Source organism: Tigriopus californicus, chromosome 4 (assembly GCF_007210705.1).
Source record: "Tigriopus californicus strain San Diego chromosome 4, Tcal_SD_v2.1, whole genome shotgun sequence".
In the NCBI taxonomy this organism is placed as follows: domain Eukaryota; kingdom Metazoa; phylum Arthropoda; class Copepoda; order Harpacticoida; family Harpacticidae; genus Tigriopus; species Tigriopus californicus.
The window spans coordinates 1,656,730-1,683,099 of record NC_081443.1 but is presented as its reverse complement, the minus strand read 5'-3'; the positions used below and the strand labels follow the sequence as shown (position 1 = coordinate 1,683,099).

The following is a 26,370-nucleotide window of genomic DNA, read 5'->3' as shown; positions in this document are numbered from 1 at the left end:
AGATGAGCATTCAGACTGACTCTGCACCAAATTTGTTGGTCAGGATCGACTTGAAATGGAACTTTCATGCACAATCGAATTAGAGACGTACTACCCGTCAAGGGCTTTGAGATTCTCAGTTTCTGTGTACAATGTTGGATAACTAACAATGGAACATGAATGTCTAGTTTGGACGTACTTTGGATGTAACAGTATTTCAAAAATCGGAAATATATATTCGAGATGGTTTTCTCGTAATTCTAACCCCACTAATTCTCCAAAAGGCCATTTCTGTCCGGTCGCATCCATGATTATTGTTGTCATGTAATGCATCTTTTATCCAAACAAAAGCGAGGAATATGAGACGGCTTGGCAAGGCATAATGGTCCATCCAACTTTGTTCTCTACAATAGTATTTTGGACACCATAGCCAATCAGCGGTAACACGCGACGCTCAATCTATTTTGACCGAGTTATTCCTGGCAAGTGAATAATGGTAATTGTTCACTCTCGATCGCCCCATTGATTGTGAAACTTGACGACGCTGTATTTTCTCTAATAGAGGGAAGGACCGAAGGAGCTAATATATAAAATCTATGCCAGAAGATCCTTAAAGGCCCCATTCCCCCTATCAGCTTCCTGTCCGTTTCGGTCAAGATTTTTCCGAACTCGTCATACATGAGTCCTGGCATGTTTCTTGGATAAACCCATACTCATGTACCTCCAAATTCCAGAATTGCAAGGTGGTTTATTGACAAATTGTAGGTGTGATCAGGTATGATGGACAAAGTGCCAGGTTGCCTCTTGATTAAGAAGCAAGATTTCGGGCGGAATGCTTGTTCGCCTAACATTCCTAAGAGTAAAACTCTGACGACTAGCCGCTTAATCCAAAAGGAGGAGATACACAAAAGAGGGAGGAAGGTCCTTGGCACTTACCTTCGTAATAATGTGTCCAGCCACGCAACAGTTGCTTTGGAAACCCGCCAAAAATCCGAGGCAAGGAGAGAGCTAAACAAAGCGAAAGACGAGCAAAGAGAGAGAGAAAGAGATAGACAGATCTTTGAGCGTGTTCATGTTAATTCAACTCGGGATCCAAGTACGTGAGTGACTCCCCGGATCTGATCAATATCTTGATGACATTTCACTGTCAGTTCTCCAAGTGGATCCGTCGGCGTGCAACGTGTCTGTAAGAGGTAACGAAACATGTGTTTCCCTCAATGAGTGCAGTGAGTGAACATGAAGCGGTTCCAGCACCATTTCCACTTCAAAGAAGCTCTGAGGAAGGCTCATGGGCCTGGAGACAGGGCCGAGAAGGTATGGACATGTGAAAATGCTTAGCGACATGAATTCGGACACTTTGAGATTGAAACTTGTTACGTACGCAGTTCAAGGCTGATTTGCGAGGGTCTGGGTAAGTAATACTATTCCATGGATGCAGTACAAATGGAGCCGGCGGGGATTGAGGTGGAGTCAAACCTGTTTTTATTGAGAACATTTCTGGTCATGTTGAGTTTTGATTAGGTTGACGGGCGACTTGGTGATTGGGAAGGAGTCACGATGTGTGCATTGTAAAAGAACATTGTTTTTGTACCTTCAGGTTGTTTACTAGGGTTCTTAAAATATCTGGCAATTTACCAGAGCTTTGGTTAGTAAGAAACCGTATATTTTGATGTGTAACAATCACCTCAAGACTAATTGTGTGCCGAGATAAATGCAGGCATAACTCAAGTGGATTACCCAAGTTCATGGACCCGTAAACTAATTTACAATAAACATGCCCAAATTGATCACTTACCCGTTTGTCGAATTGGTAAACATTTTAGATAAAGGAGCCAAAGTGATGCCCATTAAGGAGCTCTTAAATTTCCATCACGTCTCATTTGGTGTTCAATGCCGTGAAATTGATAGTTCCCTGAAATGTCACCGTGCATGTCCCTGATGTGAACACGTTATCAAAATATCCATAATTGATTGGATTTCTCTTCACTAAGGTTACATTACAATGAACATGGTTGTTCGCAACAACGTTAAGAGATTTGTTCCACTTTTTCCACGTCAGTGGTCAATTGAATACTATACCCTCTGTAATCGAGTCAATCGAGCCAATCGAATAGGAGAGGATCTCCGAACCAGTTATAACGACCAAATGAACTCTGTTCCAATGGAAATTGTTCAGTCCAGTGATTTCATCCGATCAGTCCGGATTCCCCACATTTCTTGCTGACTTTACAAAGCGATTGATCTGATGATTCCAAATAAATGGCCATGCTCTAAATCGAGTCACATCCGTGAAGGGGCACCAACCCACTGCGCCATCCATCACTCAAAATATGTCATTCTGAATCTTGAAGATGAATTTGCTCCCTCAACTTGGAACGACTTCTCATAGCGGTGGTCTCCCTCAAGCCATGAGGAGGAAGGACCAAGACGGATCGATCTGGCCAAGATCAACATGGAATCTCGATTAGGAAATGAAGTAACGTCAATATACTATGATGAGCCTTGCGTACATTGACTGAAGATAGTCTTGGGAGCTTTTCACTCCGTGGAGAAATTGAGTGGCATGAGTTGACTAGCAACCGAAACTATTAGCAGAATACACTTCACCTACAATCATGAAGGTCAAAGAAAGTCATCGTTAAGGTTCAAGACCAGAACTAACTCTACCGGTCAGGAGATTACTCTCGAAATGGAGACTTTGTAACTCGCTGTTATACGATCACTGTCAGACTTACATGAGAGATGTCAACTTGACAATAAGGCAACGTCATCTTATGAAGAAATGCAATTTGCGTTGGACATTTAGATATGTGGCCAAAATGAAGAAATCGCTGAAGAAATTTACTTAATTCTTTCAAATTTTGTGGTTTGTGAGCTTTGGTTAAGACGTCCACATTATCTTTTGATCGGGGATTTTAGATACGAAAGAAGGAATCTTGAAAAGTATTCAGTGCTTTGAAAATAGAGGACTACCGTCACTCAATCACGATAGTGCTTCTTGGTCAATGGTATATAGGAACAACCTGGCAAATGGCAATATTAATATTTATCTAAGGCCTCTGAAATTTGCCAAACCTAAAACAGATGTACATTTACAACCTCAAAACTAGTAAGTTTTGTTCATAGGCATCACATTTACTCTACTTTCCCGCACGAATTTTCAATAATTGTGCACTATTGCATTATATTTTTGACGCTGATCAATGACTTTATGATCACTGAAAAAGTGAAAATCAAACTCGAAATCTATCAAGGCCAAAATTAGCCATTTTTTGTTTTGCTTGTGATTTTTGGTCTCAACCGGTAGCTTTTAGTAAAAACGTGTTTGAGCTAAGTTCAGCAATGATCTTCAATGCCCACAATTAGGGAATGACGTTCAGGAATAACATCATGGCGAAAGGCCCAATTTTAAGTGAGCAATTCTGGCTCAGAAACACTTGCTAGTTAATGTTGTCAATAAAAACATTGCATAATCCCCTTTGAAGATATTAGCAAATTAAATTTCATTGGTACTTAATTAGATTACGAGAAAATGTTGGCACTTTCCATTGTTTTTTTGGGGTCTGGATTGCTTTTGACCTAATCAGCCAAAGACTAAATTAGCATTGAATACTATTTTATCTCAGAAAACTCCCTTTACTGAGAAGATAAAAAAGTTCAGGGCTCCTGTTTGAAGTGTTCCTTTGTGTCATTAAACAACTTGTTAAACAATTTGTTTCGTCGAAATCTGAGGGGGATCTCGGGATATGTAGTGGCTCAAATTTACCTGGTTGAAAGTTTGTTCATCAGCCAGTGACAGATTACTTACAAAATCGATCTGTCGTGTTCATAAGAGAAAATTTAAGGCATGGTAAACAACTGAGGTCATAAAGAGGAATTGAAAATGAAAATGCGATGTTATAACGAAACAAGGAAAATAATTGCACCCTTAGGAACGAGGTGCTGCCAGCTTTCCCTAAAAGCAGCAAGATCGCCAGATCATTCCTTTCATTGTCAGAAATTTCCCCGTACCTTGTGTTAAATTTGTGGTCCTCATTAGTACCCAAAATGACGTTCCTTTCAAAGACGTTCGTTTTTTCTTATTTCTTACAGTTCACCTTCACCAACACTGAGTGGCTAGAGGCGTCGTTCCAAAAGCGAGAATGCGTCAAGATCATACCGAGTTCCAAGGATTCAAACAGGTAAAAAAGAAACTTTTAAATCACGCTCTATCACGGCGCTGTACTTTGTTGTCTTCTGGCTTTCATCTTCAAAGATCTTGCAAGTCCAACCCAACAAAGGCCGTTCCCAGCCCAACTTGCATGACATTAAAAGGGAACCTCTAGGGATAGGGACAACAGGTTGTTCTTGAATTGTATTAGTAACTTTGGCCAACTTTCTCATCCAGAGTGGAAACCTGCGTAGGTGGTGGGTGCTAAGACTATTTAAAAGCTTGTCGGAGGATTACAGCACTCAATTAAAATGTTCCACACTTCGTGACATAATGTAAGAGCGTGGAAATTGCAACTGAACTGTGAAATGTCAAACTTACAAAAAGAAAGTCTGTTAATGACAGAGTCTGTAAAAGAATGGTATGGCGCATGAACTAGATGAAGTTTCCCAATGTCTATTCTGTATTTTTCATTCTTAAACCACTCAAGGATACAGTGCGAATAAAGGATATTGGTATTAAAAATTAAAAAAGGGCACAAGGAGGAAAAAAACCACACATGCGGCCAAAGTATGAGATAATAAAGGAAGGCATTTTAAGTAGTGAATAACACTAACATTAGCTCAATGACAGAACTGAAGAAGAGACAGCTGATCACGAAATTGAAGGTTTGAGAGCATTCATCTATGCATGCATGCCTTTCAAATCCCGTCGAAGAGTAGCTCTTTGCCCAACTATTCTATGTTTTGTTTTTGTGCATTTAGTTTTGAGAAGAGTTATTTGGCTAAAGAGCTACGTAGTACATGAATTGGCATCCATTGCATTGCATTCAAATCAAAAGATATGATTTTGTTGGTGTGCACAAATTATTAGCTACTGTAAAAGCAAAGAAGAGGCCTCTGCTTTGAGTGATCAATACGTAAATGCACTTCATAGTTCACGTTCAAAATGCCATCATGAAATGAAAAATACTCAATCGGCTAAGCGGAAATTGTGCCATTTTTGACCATCTCTGGCCAGGTTTAGCAAGCCATTTCAAGTATGTAAGAGCAGGTTTTAAATGTGAAAGATATTTTCCATTAACTTAGAAGGTCTAAAAATGTGTTTATTGGCATATCATATGAACACAGATCAACATACCTTTAAAGTCATGGGATAAATTTGAAAGTGTGACATATCCAGTCTTGATTTTAACCTTATTTCGCTTTTCTTCCTAAGATACTTGTTTTCTTCTTGCCTTTCAGGTTCAAATAAAATTTTGAAACTACTATGAAGTTTGCTCGTTTGCAAAGCTTAAGTTTAATCAATATTTGAAAGTTGCACACAATCGGAAGCTCTCGAGCCCGAGTGCCTTCATTACTTAGTCTCAAGAGTTCCTCAAAAACTCACACCAAGGGTTATTTTACAACGCTCTTAAGAAGGTCCTTCTCACTTTTTTTATAGATGTTGCTGTGGGTTGCCCATACATGCCCACTCCATTCCGTTGATGGTCCCGGTGCCAGCCAATGCTCGAGATGGAACTTGCACTCCTATTGATCTCATAGCTAATCCCACTGAGCATTGGAACCCTTCCAAACACACCGTTCCTTTACCAACCGATGCATATGGCTGCATCGACTTTCGAGGAGGAACACAAACCAACAAAGCGCAGGTAATTTTCAATGTGGTTTGGTATGGATGCCGAGGCGTGTAAAATGGGATTCCACACTCATAAACAAGTCGAGAGACCAAATATTGTCCATGTTGACTTAAGTGCGCGAGCAAACAATCCCTTTTAGCTGACCTTAGGCGACCAGTAGACGCCAATGGCTCTGTGGAACTTGGTTTCTCAGACCTTGACTACCCGACATCAAATTTTATGTGCAGTTCCTGAGCCTCCGACGAGTGTGAGGTTTCCATTCTTTGAGTTTGATTTTGACAAAGACTCGTCTTTGGTAGTCTTGGTGACCACTCCATACAAGAACTAATATATTCCTAATACAAAAACTATCCGTGAACTATCCATGGCTACCGTTGTAGTATTTTAAACTAAAGGAAGTTGTCGTGTGAACATATAAAATGCTATTATCTTGCAATTTTGGTGAACTTCAAAGCCGGTTTTCAAATTTCTAACTAAGCCCAAGCATTACTTTCATTTACCAAGTATTTTGACTAATGGCTTAAATGAGGATTTCTTCTGATCCCCTTGTCGGTCACTCAGCAAAAACTATCAAGTACGTTTGAAAATAATCTAGATAAACGTCGGACATTTCAAGAAGCATTAAATCCCTCCTGTTCCAAATGATACCTTTTCACTCATTGTCAACCAACTGGAGTGGGATCATAGATCATATCTATGAGATATTGTTCCATTACTAGCCTGGCTGTCCGTTCCAACAAGGGGATAGTACAGCACACTTAGTGGAACCTGATGCAGATCAAACTGATCCACACTTGGTAATGGACCTCGGAAACACAATCACATGATTCCCAACCATGTCACCTACAAATCTTGACACTGATGCATTCGTGTGTTCCAGGCGCTCGAGTGCGTAGCCGAGTAGCGTGCCCCCAAGAGAGTTGTGTATTTTGGGTTTGATGGAACAAAAACTTCGATTTCGGTTGATCTCACCGTATATGGAAACAAATCCTTATTCCCCGTTCCCATTGGAAATTGGAGACTTGAATGGTTTGGGACACGTGTTCCCATTTCTGTTGGTTGAGTGAGTTGAACTTGGGGTTGGCGAAACCATTCTACCATTCTCAGTTCTTTCTTGTATAGCGCTTCAGTTTGTTCCCGCTCACGCTTAATCCCAAGAGGAATGCCCTTAGGGAACAACTTGAGCAATATCCTGGCGGACAAAGTAGTATTGAATGAGTTTGGAACCGCCATAGGAAGGCACTGTTAACGAAGTTTGAAAATATGTTCATCTCCTTCTTTGTATTTTTACTAGATTGGGTTGTGGTAGTGGTTGTTCTGTACATAGTCCATTGTGTGTTCTTAAAAGTTACGTTTTGATTAAAATTTTCAACGTATGAGGGAGTTGACCGGATGGAAATGTTTCCTGAAGCGAAAAAGGCATTTGTTAATAGTAGGGGTAATTGAATTGGAGATAGCGGAAATTCGTTGTCTAAGTAATGCAGAAGTCTTTTTATGAGGTTCCAGTAAAGCGGAAATCAATAATACTTCAACTGTTTCAACTTCTCTACTCACAGTAAAGTTCATTCCCATTTTGTAAGACCACGACTATCGATGTTGATCTTTATTTTTTCGATGATTGCAAGAAAAACAGGTTACGGTGTTACCATTTTAGGAAATGGTCCTCACAGCCCTTGTTTGATAGTTATAAACAATTATCTTCGCTTTTATTCATACCTTCCCTAAGCTATCCTTACTTTATAATTGTCCGAATATGTAAATCATCTCCTCAAAACTGACGCTGGAAGCCTGGAATTCATTTGAGGGTAGAATTAGAAAATGAGGTTGTAGCTTGAATAAGGGCACTCCAGTTACGGTACGTGGGCGTAGTTTCGTGCTCTGCCCTTAAAACTGGAATGTGTAGACTGCCCGAAATCCCTCTTGAGCCTTCACTTGGCTTAGGGAACAAGGCCCCTCGAAAAGAAAAAGAAAATCAGACCGAAAGCTCCCCCCCCCAACTATCTTCTCAGTCTCTTGTAAACAAAATATATGAACCATCCGGGAAAAAGCGTAATTGAATGGCCTGGAACCCAAGGCCAAGATGATTAGTGAAATGGGAAAAGATACCTATTGGGTGATTAATTGATGAATTGACGTTTCCTGTTTACGTTCAAATAACGGATCCTTGAGTTTTGTTATCGACTTCGCAAAGGCGAAGGAAGTGGCTTTCTCGAGTCAGTCATAGATAGAAACGCTTGTCAAACGCTGCGATACATTTGAAGACACAGTGAAATGAAAAATGAACTTGCTTCGGGTATTTTAATGTTTGAGTGGCCTATGCAACATCTTTCGCGTTGAACCGTGCGTGCTGACCGATCTTTTGGGTCGCTCAATTACCTTGAAAACTTTTATGCCAAAACATTTTCCAATTTTTTTTTCACACTATGGATGCTTTCCTGGCTTTTCCGATTCCTAGGAGCTTCGATTTGGTTTCGTTTCGAATGAATGCATGCTCTTGAGTCAAATGGGCAAATGAACCTTGCAAAACTAGTTGATGAGCTGAGACCAGGCACATAACAAGCAAGTTGATGAGCCTAATTGTTTTCTTCACCACGTCATCGGTCATTTTATTAAAGCTCTAGGTGCTTCAGATAATCATATTTTCAAGAAACCGCATCAATATTCTTAATATTTTCATGTTCTTGTAATGCCAAGCAGAACAAATTAATGCTTGAGGTGTTGCAATTTCCTTACCTCTTCAAGTTTAGGATATAATGAATAAATTTGAACTTAAGTGAGCTCTATGTTTCGACCGACGCTTTTGAGTATAGAGTGCTTTGTCTCGTAGTTGGTTTTGGACAGGTGCCAAGCAAGCAACAGATAGCTGGAAATGGAACCGAGAACTGCAAAAAGAGAACAACAGAAAAATACTGCTGACGAAATCACCGACCTTGGGCGCAAATAGGAAGGAAATAAATTGGCCCCTTTTTTGGACAACAATGATGTCGTTGGAAAGAGAAGATTGTATCTGCTTCGTGGTGCCATGCCTTGTCAAGCCTAATGGAATTTTGTTACCTCCAATGCTGCTTCTTTTTTCAACCCAATTCGTCACAGGGTTGAGCTCAATAATTGTATCAACAATGGTTTTTTAACTCTAATAATTATCGTTTCATTATAGTTTTTTTTCTTAATTTTGTCTTGCAGTATATTCGCTTGTCGCACGACACTCGTCCAGAATTAGTGTTGACACTTCTACTTCGTGAGTGGGGATTGGAGAAGCCCAAATTACTCATCACTGTCAATGGTGGCAAGGCCAATTTCGAGCTTCAGCCCAAATTGAAAAAGAGCCTTCGTAAGGGGCTCCTGAAGGCCGCCAAGACAACTGGGGCGTGGATCTTCACCGGGGGTACCAATACAGGAGTGACCAAACATGTGGGGGATGCACTCGTCACCGAGAAAAGTCCCAGGATTAAAGGTACAGTCTTATCGGCCTTAATCGAAGGTTGACCGCCTTATCTGGGGACCAAGATTGGAAACCTCGGCCGATGTTGTCCTAATCTTGACGTTCATGGGCATTTGAGCAAGTGACGTTGCCATTTGGGATCCCTTTTGAAATTACTTGCAGCAATTGTTTTTGGAGTTGTGGGTGGGTATTGGAAACTTCGGTTGTACTTTGAGACCTTCGGGAAGAATGAATTCCTTTGGTTTTTGACTCCAAACCATGTGTCGTAAATAAAAGCTTTGAAGTGTCATAAAATGACAGAATACTTGAAACAGATCGAAACGAAATAAAAAGCTGAAGTGTCTGGAAAATGAAAGCCCTGTAAACTTGGACGCCATCTGGGATTTTTTTCAGGAACTACGTTTTCCTTGCCATCATTAATTCAATGGTCCAATTTTTCTTGAAGACCGGCTTTTTTGTTTGCCAACCCTCGTCATGTTTTAGAAAGCGTGGGACGGGATTTGACCATTTCCCCCGTCCAAAAAAGTCTTTGACATGGACAATGAATTTTCTGGTCCAAGCCGAACAATGAATCATGCCTTGTTCCCATCATGAGCCCATTATTTAGGAATGGGAACAGAAGGCCCTGAAAAGAAAACGAATATTCCTTCTTGTTAGTGATACACGTATATTCTTGACCCAATGTTCAGATACATGTACAATCAAAGCGTTACAAAATGGAGGCAGTGTCAAGCCCTAATGCGATGATAATCACAACCCAAAGATTCCTAATGACTTATTCACACCATTATGTTCCAGGCGGTCGAGTGGTCTCGATTGGAATCACTCCTTGGGGGATCATTGAGAAAAGGAACGACTTGGTGGGAAAGAAAATGGATATTCCATTTCATTCCATGTCAGCACCCAGGTAATGTCACACACGTCACACAATCTTTGATCAACTGCAGCACCATACTTACCGTTAACTATTGCTTGAATGAGATCGATTTGACCGAGGTGAATATTATAAGAAGCCAATCTTCCGACTCTTCTTATGACCATGGACCTTGATATGGACCCTTTCGTGAAGGATAATCTCCATGTGAAGGAATGTGCGGCTTTTGTATGAAACCCTCGCCTGGTCAAACCGACTTTACATTTGATAATGTACCTGATCTTGTCAGTAGCGGTATGGAAGAACGAATGGTCCAAGTTATCACTTCCTTGCAGGTCCTCAATTTTTCGACCAACTTTGGGGAAGTACAGGGCCAGTGAAAAACGTGTGCTCGAATCAAAATTATTGCAGTGAGCCTGACGATTCTTGCATTCACCATTTTAACCTGTTCTAACACAACTGACGCCAGTTTGCCATTTTCGCTTCCATCCTCTTCTCCTCGTCCTGAGACCTGATTATTTGAGTGATTAAGGGAAGGAAAACTTTCCTTTATCAGAAAAGCCTGTCTTTTCTTTTGTGCTTCGGAGAGATTTTGTCATGAAGTTACTAATCAAAGAAACCTAAAGAATGGACATTCGTTGACAAGGGATCGCACCAAACATTAGGATATTGTACGACGCTAATAATTTTCATCAGTCACACAATCTTATTTCTTAATTGATTTTTTTTTATAGGAAGTAATGATAGCCTCTTTGCGATTTTCACTCAGCTTTCAGGATCTTTATCGTTTATCGCTTCGCCACCTTAATTTACGCCGGGAGACTGAGTTTATCAAATGAATCCAAATCCCCCTACAATTTGCCATCTCTTTAGTGCAAAATACACTTGTACATGCATAGTAATGCGGAGATAAGAAGCTGATCTCAATAACCTCCTCAGATGAGTTCGCGTCTAGTCAATAATATTAGACCATTTCGTCTTCTATCTCTCGGTGGTTGGAAGGTAGGGCCTTGTCAATGTTTCAATTTACTCTGGGACTCCGCGTTAGTTCCATTCTGTGGCGCTGATTGATCACTGTCTTCAATGCCTTCAATCGCTTCCTCATTGTCTGACAAAGCCATGTTCTCACCGATCCTTCTTCTTCTTAACTGTTGTCTTGTCTACCATCCTACACTTAAAGCCGACTCAAGAGATTCTTCTGTCTTGGGTTGTCTCGATCTCTATTTGAAGGCACAATCATGAGTTTCCACACACCTTGCCCAGTTTGGATCCACTGCGAAATGTTTTAGTTCCAAGTTTCATCACTTGTGTTCCAACGCGGCAAACTTCCATGAATAAAAGTATCAATTTCTCTTGACAAATAAACTATCAGTTTTTCTATGAATATTTTACCCTCAACCAAAAAAGAGATCCTTTTCTGATGGGGTGACATGTGACAAGGAAAAAGCCTCTACATTAGTTTTAGATATAGAAGCCATAAATTGGATTCAGTTCGAATCCCTTCTGTAAAGTACACCGTTTGCTACACTTACGATCCAAAGATGCACAATTTTTATCTTAAAGACCAAGTAAGATAAATTCAGCTCACTCTCTCAAGTATGAAGCAGCAAATGTATGTAGTTTAGCGGAGCAACTCGCGGCAAAGAATATAACGTTTTTTGCCACTCTTGGAATCATTATTGAATTATTCAAAGACATGAACCACACCCTCAAAGCTCTAAAACGAAGCATATATATTTTGTTCAATGTAATGGTTGCTTGTAAGGTTATTTTTGCGGAACAATTGTAAATCATCATCACGAAACCTCAAAGTTTCGGAAGCTGAACCTTGCAGTCAGTTTGCTTGGTAGGAAAATTAACTATTTGTCCGTTATACAATACATGAAAATCTAACTAAACTGGTTGGCCAAAAATATTCTTCATTCGTAACACTCTTCAAAATATTAATCCTTGAAGTACTGAAATTTTTAAATGACGCTCCTTCGGCCAAGAAGTTTGTCCTTTCGAAATGTGGTAGAAATGCATGAGTATACGGTAAACTTGGGTTGACATCCACACCATCTATTTGATGTGACCATCTTTCCTCGTTGAGTTTTGAGCGTGATCAAACGATTCATCTAGTTCTTATTAGTGAGCATCTTACTTGGTCCGTGTGTGCCTTGTTTTCTGGTCAGCCATTCATCATCCGACAATTCCATGTCAAAAGACAGAAAGCTTGGTCTTCCGTCCAATTTTTGGCTAATTGGATCTTCTCAGATCAAGGAAATTTTCGTTTTCTTTGTCCTCATCCTGCCTAGCCAACCAGAGAAAATCTACTTACGTTTGAGGAAGAAAGCCTCAAAAGAATAATGGTTAGGTCATTATCTGGGACATCCAAATTCATTCTCGTGGTTTATGGTGCCACATCCACAGAGTTCAAGGCGAGTGTCAATAGCTACTACTATGTGTACATAGTTACACATAGACCATCGGAAAAAGAATATGGAATGCTGTGTCTAATAATGTATACGAGAAGAGCTACGTTATTATCCACTGGAACCCGCCTTGATGACGGCAAACAACCTTCCCAATGGTCACCCATGTAAATATGGGGCCCAAGACATTCGCTTAAAGACACGAACGCTTTGTAAACGAGAGTCTCTTATTTTAGAGATACATTTATCCCATCCGCGGGTCTGTCCAAGAACGTTGTAACAAGGAAGCGTCATTTTTGTGATCGCAAATCCTTTCCAGCCAAACTAGGCCGAAATTGTTGGTTCTGAGAATTGTGATATCAGCTAATCATGATTCTTTAAAATGGTAATCTTTATTGCAACGGATTTGTCATTGGAATACTAGTAAAATATTAGCAATTATTGCAAAAAATCCGCGTTCAATATCATTTTTTTGACCATTGATGTTCCTTGTTAGTACGCCTACTATGCGTGGATACATAGTTGAATTGACATCTGACATGCCCACAAGTACTTTCGCTGAGCAATGGCGTCAAAGTATGTCCTACTAAACAAATGTTGCTCTTAACACCATTTGTAATTATCTTTTGTCGCTAATATTGTGCTGTATTGTGTATCCTGACAAAATTTCAAGTAAATTGGCCCACTTATTAAATGAAACTTTGGGAATGCCACTAGCACCAGAATGGGGTACCCCCGCGTGGTTTCGTGAACGCAAATTTTGAAATGCGACAGTACTAAATTTTCCCAGTCGCATTTCAAAATGTGCGTTCGCGAAACTATCTGATACTCGCAGTAGGTGCAACTGGGTACAAATCGCATCTCAAAATATGCCCTCACGAAACCATGCGGGGGTACCCCATTGGACACCTTACTTCTGATCAACAATTCTGTTCCACTTGAACGCCTTATGTTGTTGGAAAGTTTTTCATTTCCTTAATAATTTACAGCCGAACCATTTTTGTCATTTCTTCCAAAAACCAAACTTATTGAATCATTGAGTCACAAAGTGTGGTTGAAATTTAAGGAGGTCTATTTTAGGACTACGCGATGCATCTGAAATGAAATGTCAATCAGTGATTTTCGTATAGATAATTTATTTTTTATTATTCCGTTAAATGTGGAAAAGTGAAACAGTTCAGGGTTTTTTGGCGAAACGAAAAGAAGAGAACCTAAATGATAAGCTTTGAAAAAGGGCATCGAAATCTCGGCAAAACGTGGAACGAATGAATGGAGATTTGAGAATTTCATTTCCTTTCAAGTTTGAGACCAAAAAGTTGACACGGGCAAGTGTTGAGTTCTCAAGGTTGAAATGCCCTCACGAAGCTAAAAGGGCAACCTTCAAATTTGTCAATGGCTCGTTGGGACACATTGTGGGATCACAAAATTCGTGGAGAGCCCAACTCTCGAGAACAGATTATCCTCGATTATAGGCAAGCAATTTAAATTTTCAAAATAAGCTCCTCGGCCTGGTTATCTTTTTTGCATTCATATTTTGAACCATTTTTCGGCCAAAATGAAGTTGTTGAAGAGGCAAGTTACTCAAAAGATGAGAAAAACGTCATAACTTACGTTTTCCAAGTCTTCCTAGAGACCGAAAAGAAAGGTCCGATTTAGTTCCTTACCATTTCACCAGTTTCATTGCTCTGACCCTCACAAGTTGGAATGCTCCTCATCATAAAACTTCAGGAGGATCAGAAATTCCACTCGTCCAGTCATCACTAACGTCTGTGAGACAAATTTCAATTTCCAAAAGTCAGATCGATTCCATGTCAAGTGGAAAATTTGTTCTTCCTTTCTTTGTGAAGAGGCCCTTTGACGTTAGGTGGAAATGATGGTTCCTATATTTCCCCTTTGCGAAAGAAATCGCCGCGAGGAACAAGAGAGAAAATTTCGTTTCCAAATGGGCGATCATGTTTTAGGAAGGTGAAAGGACAGAGATGATAAATATGCACCCCATTGTCCTTGACGTGTTGGGATAACGTTCTAAAAGCTCTTTCCACTGTATACGTTGTACCGAATATGGGTCCGAATTTCCACGAAAAGTGCATTTTCCGTACTGACTGTTGCAGAGTGAGTGCGCTGCTATTAACAGATGAACGTAAAGGATTTTGCACACTTCCTGGAGCTCAAATTTCCTCGATAGAAAGACCTCAAAGATTTTCTTCTCGCTTTCAGATCGAGGTTAGTGGGCTTAAACAAACATCATGCCTACTTTCTCATGGTGGATAATGGCACCACTGGAAAATATGGAGCTGAAATTGCTCTTCGGAGGAAGCTCGAAAAATTCATCTCAACCCAGAGACTCAGTGCCAATTTCTACACTCCCTTGGTGTGTCTGGTGATTGAAGGCGGAACCAATACCATCCGAGCTGTCCTGGAATACGTCACCGACACGCCCCCAGTCCCTGTGGTTGTGTGTGATGGAACAGGCCGAGCGGCTGATCTCATTGCCTTCGCTCACAAGTAAGTGGATGTGCTTGAGATTCGCTGATCCAAAGCGTGACCTTCAGTGGTCCAAGAAAAAGATCAATCTAACTCTTTTTCTAGAAAAGGTCAAAGTGACCAGCTCTATGCGTAAGGGTTTCTAAAAGAGACCATTGCTGCGATATAGAGCCAATCCTGACAGCTTTATAAGATGCTGGGACCATAATTTAATGCCTTGAAGTAGTTTGGATTGGCACAAAGTGTGGAGTGCACACAAAGTTCAGATGAAAGTTTGGAACACTAATTGAACAAAATGCTGCCTTTGATAACCTTAGCCAAATTTACGTTCGGTGTTCTTCTTTTGAAGATTCAAAAAGTGCAAATTGTATCATGATCCTGTTCAATCAATTAAAACTTAAATGAATAATGACCACTAAGTTTGCCGAGAATGGAAGGTAGTTTGGGATCAAAAGTATTCTTTGCAAAATGGGTAACTACTTAACAACGTTTGAAACATTCTCATCATTTGCGGTACAGTATAATATCCAATATTCCATCCCTTTGGTAAAAAAGCAATTGGAAAAGGAAATAGTAGCATGGACATTGATAGAAATTTGGGCTAATGAAAGGACCAAAAAGAAGTAGAAAGGTCTTTCTTTGTATGGCCTGTCAGAGCGATAAAAACAAGGGCTCTGGATTTAGATTCCATTTTGTTTTCCCCAATAGTCATCGTTCCAAATGTCGGTTCCATTGGGTCCAAATCGAAAACGATAAATTCCCCCATGCTTGTCCTCAATGAGGTTCCATGTCGCAAATTTATAGCCACTCTAGATTTGAGCTCCACAACTTTTCTCCTAGGCCTCTTTGAAGGAATCAAAAATAGAACAAAATGTTCCATTCTGAGCAGTTGAGAGTCGGTTTTTGTGCTCCTTCATCTTCTCTCGTTGCCGAGATCATCCTCGAATGGTCCATTGATATGTTGGCCATAATACCCACACGAGCTTTTCTTCTACTTCTTCATCTAGATATGCAGTGGAAGACGGTGGTCCTGGGCCTTTAGACGACATGCAGGAACAAATCATTCAAACAATTCAAAAGACATTCAACGTGGCCCCAGAATTGGCCGTCAAACTACACGGGGAACTGATTCAATGTGTTAAAAGAAAACATCTGGTAAGGCTTAGCGCGTGTATTAAGATCCAGATATTTGACTCACGTTGAAACTGCAAGCTGAAAAATGTATTGGAACCTATTGGTCTTTGTTTGACAGAATCAAGCATAATGCTCATTATTTGTGTACTTGCAGATCACGGTGTTTCGTGTGAGTGGGGAACGGGTCGACGATGAACTTGATCAGGTGATAATGACAGCCTTATTCAAGGCCAGACATCTTTCGCCTGTTGAACAATTGTCGTTGGCACTTACGTGGAACCGATGTGACGTGGCACGGAAAGAAATATTCGTTTACGGTAAGTTCGCCGCTCTAGCGCAATACAATTGGATCATAAGTGGCTGCACCTAAAGTTACATTCGCCTTGGAAATTATCATCAAATGAGATGAATGCGAGGTCGGACAAAAGTCATGACTCAATGAACCCGCAAGAGCAATTTCATAGTTTGAGACGACTTAGAAACGTTTTAGAAAAGCCAATATACAGGGGTTTCCTGACACATTCATTGAGAAAATTAAGAAGTACTTCCTTGATGTTTGTTACGTACCTATAATATAATGTCAAGAACAAGTGTATTGCGGGGAGGTGTCCATGCTGTACGTATTTATGGCAGGCATATTTCATGCACTTCATGTTTTGTGGCCTAGTTTGTACACTAAAAACCTGCCTTAAGAAGGACGCCGACAAATCCATCAGAATATAGGCTTCTGGCTTCTTAAAAGTAAGAAATGGTTTTTAGGGGGAGTATTCATGATTAATTATTCCTTTTTAAGCATTTGAATGCTATCATAAGTCTACTGTTGTTGTGTTGCAAAAGAAGAGTTGACTTAATTTGCCCTGTAACTTTTGCATTCCCGGCTTATTTCAATTATTGCCCTCACAAGCAGGACTGTAATTGTCAAATTTCATCGCATTCAAGTCCAGTTCATGAAGCCGTTTCAACAAACAAACCTTAAGCCACTCATTCTTTCTACTCTTGAGCCGTTTTGCAAAAAAAATAAAAAATAACTTGTTCTTGCTTGGTAAAATGGCTGTTTCACACTGAAAAATGATTTTGATTAACCCCTCAGCTTTTTACGCTCTAGAAGGTGTGGACTCCACGGTGCACAAAACACATTTTTGGGGAGGGATATGAAATTGGAACGATCAAGATCCATAAAATACAGACTTCGATCGCACTTTTAGAAATGGCTTCGTCTTGCTTTTTGCTCACCTTGGAAATGGCAAAGGCTGTTTTTTAGTGCAGAACCTGATTTATTTCGTTCTCGCCTACTTCGACGAGAGCAAATAATGCCAAGAAAAGAAAAAGGCTGTTTCCCAAGAGTAACAAGTAGCAAGCAGATTTTTACTTCTTGGTCTGGAGTTTCAAACTAAGCTCGTTTTAGGTTCAAACTTTTTTTACTTTTATACATTGAACTCCAAAGTCAAGCTTCATACTTAACAGAGGCACAGGATTAGGTGCCACTGCACTTAAACAGTTTCGATCCTAATTTGCGGGGGTTGGAACCATTCCAATTGTGTTTATTTTTTCAGAGAAGAGTGTGTATATTGTGATGCCAAAACAAAATGATTTACTTGAGGTTTTTCTAACTTCTGTCAAATCAACCTTTGATATTTTGAACCAAAGTGCTCTGGGATAGTTAACTCCTGAAAAGAGAGCAATGGATGAACTTGAATTTTCATTATTGTGTACAATATTACCACGCATAACAGCATCTATCCATGAACAGTATACCGAAGGTTGGACTTTTTTTAAGGTCAAAGTTTTGCACTTAATCCTGACCTTATTTTTCATGACATACAATTTTGTTTAAGTACAAAACCAAGATGGCAATGCAGCATTGATTAGAAAACATGGATTGAGATATCACCATACCATTGTTTTTGTTCAAGTTGATGTCTGTATGGGATAATGCCATCCTTTTATGAGTAGAGGTATATCAGTATTGTTACGAACATGTAGCTCCATTTCAAGTCGAGTCAATGACAAGATTGTAGTTGTTAAGTCACAGTTTTACGATCAGTTCGTTCAAGATTTAGGCGGAAAGTTCATTTCCGAACGACTTATTCCTTCGTTCACTCAGCTTTTCTCAAGCCCTTCATAAAGTCTAAAATGCGGGATCTAAAACTTTCTTATTCCTTATCTTTAGCCTTCTAGCTTATACCCTTGGGAAAACTCAATTAAGTGCTCTCTCGTTCGATCTAGTAGTCGAATATTCATTAAATACTTCGCCCACCTTAGATTAGAGCTTGGAGGAGCGACCTCCAAATTCCTTGCATACTATCTATCTTCAGTAAATGAGCTATCGTTAATTAGGCACAACTGAATAATTTAGATTTTACTCCGATTTATTCCAGGTCAAGAATGGCCCACGGGATCGCTGGATCAAGCCATGTTGGAAGCTTTGGAGAACGACCGAGTGGATTTTGTGCGACTTCTATTGGAAAATGGAGTCAACATGAACAAGTTTCTCACCATTGTGAACCTAGAGACGCTATACAACAGTGTGAGTTTTTACACTAATACATTTCCAAGTTTCAGGCGTCTATTGCGCAGTTATATAAGATAAGCAAGCATTCCAAAAGCCTAAGCCAAAATATGTCCCAAAGAGTGTCCATTGAAATGGAAGCCAACTTGCGAATGAGCTGGACTAATGATATGTAAATAGTCTTACTAAAACCCATATATTATCTGGAAAGAGAATTCCTGCTCCAAGAAAGGGGCAAAATGCCCGTGAATCCATTTTTTCTTCACGGATGGATCTTCTACCACCCAAGAGTTCCAAGAGAACCTCGTCTCAAAAGAGCGAGGATAGTTAAAAAAAAATATTCACTAATTAAAAAATGAAGACCTTATTTGAGATGATGGGAAAGGATCACAAAATATGTTCCTCTCCACTTCTCCAAGTTTCAGTGCTTCTAAGGTGACAAGATGGTGTATCGAAAACCTGGCACTTGATTGGCACCGAGATCCTTTTTTGTGCCATTTCAATGTCTTCCAGGCTCATCAGCTAATAGCCTTGGCGGTGCTTTCTGAGGGCTTCATGAAACATGTCCCTCCATCTTCATTTTTATTCTTTTGTTCGACGTTAGCTCCACTTCATCTCGGAAAGAGAGCGAGAAAGACAGAAAGTTTTTCATAAGCCATCATCGCCCAGCAGGCAGAACGAAGTGGAACTTTTTGTTTTGTGTGTAACGCCCAGGGCTTGAATCCAACTCAAATAAGCTTCTCATCTTTGCCACTTTTTACAAGCGTTGCAGGGTGCCTCTATTATCCGAAACGAACGCCGTATTAATAGATGTACAGTACGTACGGTATATCATGCCAAGTTTTTGATCTTGTTCCTGGAATAATGGAAAATTGACGTTTTATTTCAGTCAGAGTCTGACATGCGGGTTACCTTACTTTGAATACGACGTTCGGGATTGATGGAGCACCCTGCAGAGTCTCAGAGCTGTCTTGAGCTTAAAAGTAAAGTTTGTCTCTCAGCTCAGGACTATGAAATCATCCTTTTTTACTCTGCTGTTTGGTTGGGTTTGAGGATTTCGAGTCCATCCAAAGCCCTTGAGAACGATAGGAAATGTCGACTAAATTTCTTCTCATCCCCCAAATAAACACATGCTATTTGATGCCCGCTGGCTTTGGGCAACACTACTACAGGTGACTTTGAGGACAGCCCGATTTTTATCGCTTAAAGACCAATATCCTTTCAATATCGATCTTAGAAATTGGAACTTACCATCATGGTCCACGTTTCCACCTCAACGGGAAGATTCAGATATTCAATCTGAGGAAATCGGAATAACTAAGCTCGAGATCAGGTGCAAGGATTTTTATCTTTAGGGATTTTCGAAAAAGGTATTTTTGAATGTTGCTCAATTTGCTGCAATCCAATAGTCGCCAGGAATGCGAAATAATTCCTCTGAAAATAACGTTTAACCCTGACTCGTCAGATTTTGTATTAAGCCTATACCATGCATAGGGGCTAGCCATATTTATCTACCCTAATTTGTTTTTCTGTTAGCAATTACATTGACAATGTTGTTTGGATAACGTTCTCTAAAGTGGTTTCAAAAAATCAAAATGGATATATAAGAGGAAAGATGCCCTTGTCATATAGTGTACTAGTAAAATAGGGATCCAGTTTCCATTGGCACATAAAAACTACTTTTACGTGCAACATTAAGGCTTCGGTGTGTCTTGGCATTCATTCCTTTCATGTAATATTCCTCGAGGTTTCAGGCCGGCCTTAAACGCTATCATAAATCAGCAAATTGTAAATCTTCCCGCGGCTGACATGCCTTGGCAGACACCGCTTACTAAGGAAACAATTCTCTTAAAAGACCTTATTTCTTTCTCCTTGCAGAAGAAGGGTCCGGCGAACACTCTCGAATACTTGGTTCGTGATGTCGTCCCCAAGATGCCCAAGAACTACCAATACTCATTGATTGACATCGGGCTTGTGGTGAACCAACTGATTGGCCATGGCTTCCGGTCCAGCTACACTCGGAGGAAGTTCAGGTATCGGTACGACGTTAGCAAAGGGCAAGGTCAGACTTCGCCAATGAAACCGAAGGCCACGGTGAAGATGAGGGCGCTCCACAAGACCAGTACTGACATAAGCTTCAAGGTGGGTTCACCTCTCTCTCTCTCTACGCTGCACGTAGAAGAGTTATCGCCTGTGAGAGTTTCGACAGACAAGACCATTTTTTCTTTCAGATCCCAACTTTCTCCTTGCCGGCATCTACTATGGAAAGTCCCGAACACCATCAGGACGACTTTCGGACGAGTGGAGGGTGTTTTGATTACCCTTTTAGCGAACTAATCATCTGGGCTGTCCTGACCAAAAGGAAGGAAATGGCCAAACTTATGTGGAGGCACGGTAAGTGCGGTTTGTCTTGGTTACATCCTCGGCGGCTTTTGCGTCTGAAATGTTTGTGACAAGGGCAAAAGTTGGACTTTGTTTTAATGGTGTCTGTTCCCAATTAACAACTATAGGCGAACAAGCACTCTCAAAAGCTCTGGTGGCTTCCCGCTTGTGTCAAGCTATGGCTAATGAAGCTGCAGATGACGACTTGGACGTTGAGATCTACGATGAGCTTACCAACTTTGGAAAGGAATTTGAATCTTTGGCTGTGGATTTATTGGACTACTGTTACCATTTGGATGATGATCTCACCCAGCACCTGCTGACCGCGGCCTTAGACAATTGGTCTAGAAAGACTTGTCTCAGCCTGGCTGTGATCGCTAAGAACTTGAGGTAACAGGATAATTCCAAGCCAAGTCTCAATTGGGTATACTACATTTCACTTTCTTAAATCTCTTTGCAGCTTCCTTGCTCATCCAATATCCCAAGCCATTCTGGCAGATCTTTGGATGGGTGGTTTGAGGATGAGGAAGAACCCGGTGTTCAAAATCATCATTGGTCTTTTCTTCCCGCCGTCGATTGCCAAACTGGAATTTAAAACTCGAGAGGAGCTCGAGCTGATGCCTCAAACTGAGGAGGAACTTCATGTAAGGCCATCCGTTACAACTACTCTAAAAGAATCTAATATCTTCCGAACCGTGCAGAGAGCTTCCTTGAGTTTTGAGTTCCAAGTACCACATAACTAATACGCATAAGTTATTGAGCAAAAGTTGAGCCAGCTTTCCGTCACTCCGAATGGATGAGTTTGAAAGTTTACTATCCTATCCAGGGCTTTTCAATTGTAAAATGTTAAGTGCAATTTCACCCCAAGGCCAGCTACCTTCATTTGATTGGTAAAGAGAAGCGTAACAACTTTTGGTTTGAGGCTCAACTTTTCTTGAGCTTCTAACTGCATTTAGTTCCCAGGACAGTTCTCATTTGGCCAAATTTACCCAAACCTTGGGTCGGTGTTTCTTTTTCTTCAATTCCCGCAAAAAGAGAGATGAGCTAACGGATAAATGATTTGTATTCCCGTGTGTCTAGGCCATTGAAATGTTGGGCACTGAGGAGTTTTTGTCCATGTTCCAGTGGTTCATGAAAGTAAGATTGAAATTAGAATGAATGTGGATTCAGGACCCTAACCAAATAGCATTTTTTCCGCATGAGTTCTTTCTGCAATTTAACTCTACTCCTTTGCCACCTCTCAATGACTCGAGACCAAAGAGAGAAGAATGGAGGGGCCAATGACGCAAGGATCGGATCGTTCCATCATTGTCCCTTCCAACAGAGCTCCTTCTCCAAAGAAGACTGACCTTGTCATGCTTTGTCCAGGTTGAATTTTTGCACCAAATAACCCTGTTGGATCCGTTTTCTGTCGTCACAGAATTGGAATTTTTTGCTCTCTTGTTGGTCATGATCTTTTAACATTATCTCAAGCATTACCTTTAACCTCGTTCTAGGATCGCGAGGATTCGGATTCCAACTCTTCCAATTCTTCCAATGCAACTTCAAGGCGGAGCTCGTTTCATGCCCCTCCTGTCATCGACATCGATTCGGATTCCTCCCTAGAATTGGGACGATTTCGAGCCAAATCGGACACAATCCGGCGGGAAATCCTAGAGTCCATGAGCAACGGGGGTCAAAATCTCGCCATCAATTCGCCTCAGAGCTCTCAGAATAGCCCCGTGGAAGACGAATCAGCCACGGAGGACAACAAAGAGGAAACCGAAGTTTGTCTCAACGACTACGGTACCACCACATTTAAGATTGATAATCCCACCGTGAGGAAGAAGACCCGTCCACTTCGGCTTAAAAAGAAGCTTTATGAGTTCTACGCCGCACCAATCACCAAATACTATTGTCATTCGGTGGGTTCCCGTTTTGTTAACCAATTTGAATTTGATCTCACCGCGTGTTTTTTTTCTGCTGATTTCTTGAAAAAAACGCGCGAGGTTTGAATTCATGACAACCTTGCTTTCATGTTTTCAGATTGCTTACGCCATATTTTTGGTGGTTTATACATACATTTGCCTGGTCCGGACGCCCAAGTTCCCCAACATTCCCGAGTGGTACGTGGCGGCATGCCAAGTGTGTTTCGGCTGTGAAAAAATTCGTACATTCCTGATTACTGAACCGGTGGAACTTCGACTTAAGTTGGACGTTTGGATCTCAGAAACCAAGTGGAATGTTTTCGACTCGGTAGCCGTGTTCTTTTACCTGATGACCTTCGCCGTTCGGTTTGATCCGGTGAATGTGCCCTACGTTCATGCGGCCTACTCAACCATAATCTGCTATTGGTACATCCGCAGTCTCAAGCTTATTGGCGTTAACAAGTACTTCGGACCCTACGTCATGATGATTGGGCAGATGATTGAAAACATGATCTACTTTATTGTCCTTCTGTTGGTGGTTCTGATGGCGTTTGGAGTGTGCCGCCAGAGCATCTTATATCCTAATGAAGAATTCCATTGGCGACTGGTCCGACACATATTTTATCAACCATACTTTATGCTTTACGGAGAAGTGTTCGCTCCTGATATCGAACCCGAGTGCAATGAAGATTGCCTCGAGTACGGTGAGTGCGGAACAGCCATTGATGGATCCCTGCTGGTTCCTTGCCACACTGGACGATGGATTACTCCCATCATAATGACCGTGTACCTCTTGGTGGCCAATATTTTGCTCATCAATCTCCTCATTGCATCTTTCAACACGATTTACAACAAAGTAAGCGCCATGTCTCAACAGCTCTTCAACTTTCAAAGATTCGCCATTGTCATGGAGTATGAGGAGAAACCCATTCTACCGGCGCCATTTATTTTGATCTCCCACTTTCATCTCCTGGGCAAATACATCTACAGACGAGCCAAAGGTCGGAACACTCGCTTCGAAACGGGCTTGAAGCTGTTTTTAAGTCGCTTTGACATGGAGCGGTTGTATGATTTCGAGGAGGAAGGTGTGGAGGGACTCATGCGAACCAAAGACGAAGAAGCTCAACAAAACCTTAGTACCAAGGTGCGAAATTTGGTCGAAATGGCGGATGACATCAAGTTCAAGACTGACGACATCCATCGCTGGCGAGGTGACATGCAGGACTCTTCGGCCAACATTGACTTCCGACTGCAACGCCTGGAGGAGATTGCCGAGCAGACCGCCAACCAGCTCACTGTCATCCACAGGTTTATGACCACGACGGACATCAATCCCGATGAATTTGAGTCCAATGGCAGCTCACCATCTCGACCAAGTTCTACCGTACCCGGGGAGCGCCAACCCGGCATCCTTGAATTAAAAGGCATCGGCGAACGCTCAAAGTCTATGTCCAAGTCTGAAAGGGGTGATGTATCTCCCATGGACGAGCATCATATTGATCGGCAAGATACCATGGAAAGTGAACCCTTGGAATACGCTGACATGACGCCCAAAGACGAACTCAAGGCCATTGAGAAGACAGCCAAGGCAATGATAGATCAGCCTCCTCCTCGACCTCAAGAAAGTCCCACCAGGAAATCCAGCATCATCAGTGGGCGTCGGGTCAAACTCAGACATCTTTCCAGTGGTGCGAGCTCAATTGATGGTCAGAAGATCGTTCGCGAGAACTCCTCGAAAAAGAAGCGACGCTCCCGAAGAAGAAAGGCCACAGAGTCCAGTGAAGAAGATGCGGCTGCTGCTGGTCCCCGAATACCCCTAATCGGGTCCTTGGATCAGCAGCATGTGTCTGAAGAAGACGCTGAAGCTCTGGGCGTCAAGTCAAACCTAGTCTTGAACCCGGTGACTGATGAAGAGTTCCTGGATGAGGCCGATGACCAACTCTTGGGAGACTTGGCGTATACCTCGCGTAGCCCGTTTCTTCGAAGCCAAAGCGAGGTTGTTCCAACCCTTTCCAGATTGACCTCCGCCGAAGGTGCTCGATCAAGTTGCAATGATGAGAGTGACGAAAACAATTCCATGAAGCGTTTTGGTAGAGCATACAGCACAAAATCCCGACGACGGGCAGTCAGTAATCGAGATTACACTTCAATCACGGATGAATTGGAATGTCTCATTGCGGAATCCCCCAATCAAGAAACGAGTTCCAGTCCTCCTCCAGGAATCAAGATTGAAACAGATAACTTGCGCGATGCCGAGGAAGTCGACTACATTCTAATGGAATCCTTGATCAACCGGCGTCTTCGCCGGGACTCAACTAACCTCCAAGCCTCACTCGAGGACTTGGTGACGAAATCCATTCGTGACCCGGATTCAAAGGTACCTTCCGTAGTTCCCAGTCCAGCAGAGGAACGTGCGGCGACCTCATCCAAGCGAGAGGGCACTGTACGAATCCGTTTGGGATCGGACACGGACCAGGTGGAGGTGGAATTTATTGACGAGGTTGGCTCGGAGGCCAAACCAGAAATGGTTCCGGACTCTCCAAGCTCACCAAAGGATGGCGACGCCCATTGTTAAACGAAAACAGGCAATGCTTCCAAGGCAACATTCCAGTTCAATCTTGGGCAGAGTCGCTTGAATTGGAAGAAGTTGTAGAATTGGAAACGAATGATTAGTGAAATGATTTTGAATTAGTTGCTTAGAATAGGTCATTGCTTGCCATGAGCTTTATACAACTACGTAGATTAATGTAGCACAAAACCACGAATTCCCCAATTTCCATTGACATGTAAACCACCCCTCAATCAATTGTACATTGTACAGAGTCTTCTGTTTGATCCAATGAAATAAAAAAGACCGACACCCCTGTCTTTCAAATTACGTTGCATTCATAATTCTTTGTTTTATGACTGATGTCACTTCTGCTTGGTTTATAGTTTTCAAGATTAATGCTAGAGCCTATTTTCATCGCAAGGAAATGCGGTTTCAGATTTTGCACACACAGTTGTCTAATTCACTATATTGATATTTTTTAAACGAAACTTATTTTTTTTCAAATCAAGATCTGTCAGCTACCTCTTATGATGACCAAAGGAAAAAAGTTTGAAAAAGAACATGGCCTCCTTGTGTGAGCACCGAACGAGATATCTGGGGAGCAAGCTGGCACCTACAAACTGTTACCTAACACATTTTTGGTCTGACTCTAGTCGTCATTTATCAATTACTTGCTCACTCCATGCATGTCGTTCTTTTCACATCAATGAAATTCATAACTTGTTGAGCGATCTTTTGTAGACATCAATCTATTTCGTTTCCTTTCGTTTGAGAAGAGAAGTCACATGATCACATTAAAATATTTGCGCATCTGTTCTGTTTGATGTTATACGGTCTGCGCATTAGTCATGTAAAAATGTCGAATGGTGAAGTCGAGGTGTTAGTTTGTCACCTCCAAGGTCTTG

At 41.3% G+C, this 26,370-nt stretch overlaps 1 protein-coding gene across 5 annotated transcripts in view; it reads left to right on the top strand.

Annotated features, from left to right (window-relative positions):
• LOC131878964 (transient receptor potential cation channel trpm-like) overlaps positions 1-25,792 on the top strand; it is a 42,780-nt gene extending 16,988 nt beyond the window's left edge. For 2 of the 5 annotated variants that reach the window (XM_059225135.1, XM_059225131.1), the window contains 16 exons: positions 4,072-4,160; positions 5,573-5,780; positions 8,952-9,222; positions 10,009-10,117; positions 10,420-10,494; positions 14,716-15,003; positions 15,990-16,137; positions 16,271-16,433; positions 18,495-18,643; positions 20,504-20,767; positions 20,857-21,019; positions 21,136-21,397; positions 21,468-21,651; positions 22,088-22,144; positions 22,504-22,911; positions 23,033-25,792. In XM_059225135.1, coding sequence (XP_059081118.1) covers positions 4,072-4,160; positions 5,573-5,780; positions 8,952-9,222; positions 10,009-10,117; positions 10,420-10,494; positions 14,716-15,003; positions 15,990-16,137; positions 16,271-16,433; positions 18,495-18,643; positions 20,504-20,767; positions 20,857-21,019; positions 21,136-21,397; positions 21,468-21,651; positions 22,088-22,144; positions 22,504-22,911; positions 23,033-25,489 — 5,295 coding nt within the window. In that variant the 3' untranslated portion in view covers positions 25,490-25,792. Of the gene's footprint in view, positions 1-1,108; positions 1,294-4,071; positions 4,161-5,572; positions 5,781-8,951; positions 9,223-10,008; positions 10,118-10,419; positions 10,495-14,715; positions 15,004-15,989; positions 16,138-16,270; positions 16,434-18,494; positions 18,644-20,503; positions 20,768-20,856; positions 21,020-21,135; positions 21,398-21,467; positions 21,652-22,087; positions 22,145-22,503; positions 22,912-23,032 lie in introns of those variants that run through there. The other 3 variants (XM_059225134.1, XM_059225133.1, XM_059225132.1) reach the window with 3 other exon arrangements.
• The last annotated feature ends 578 nt before the right edge of the window (positions 25,793-26,370 follow it).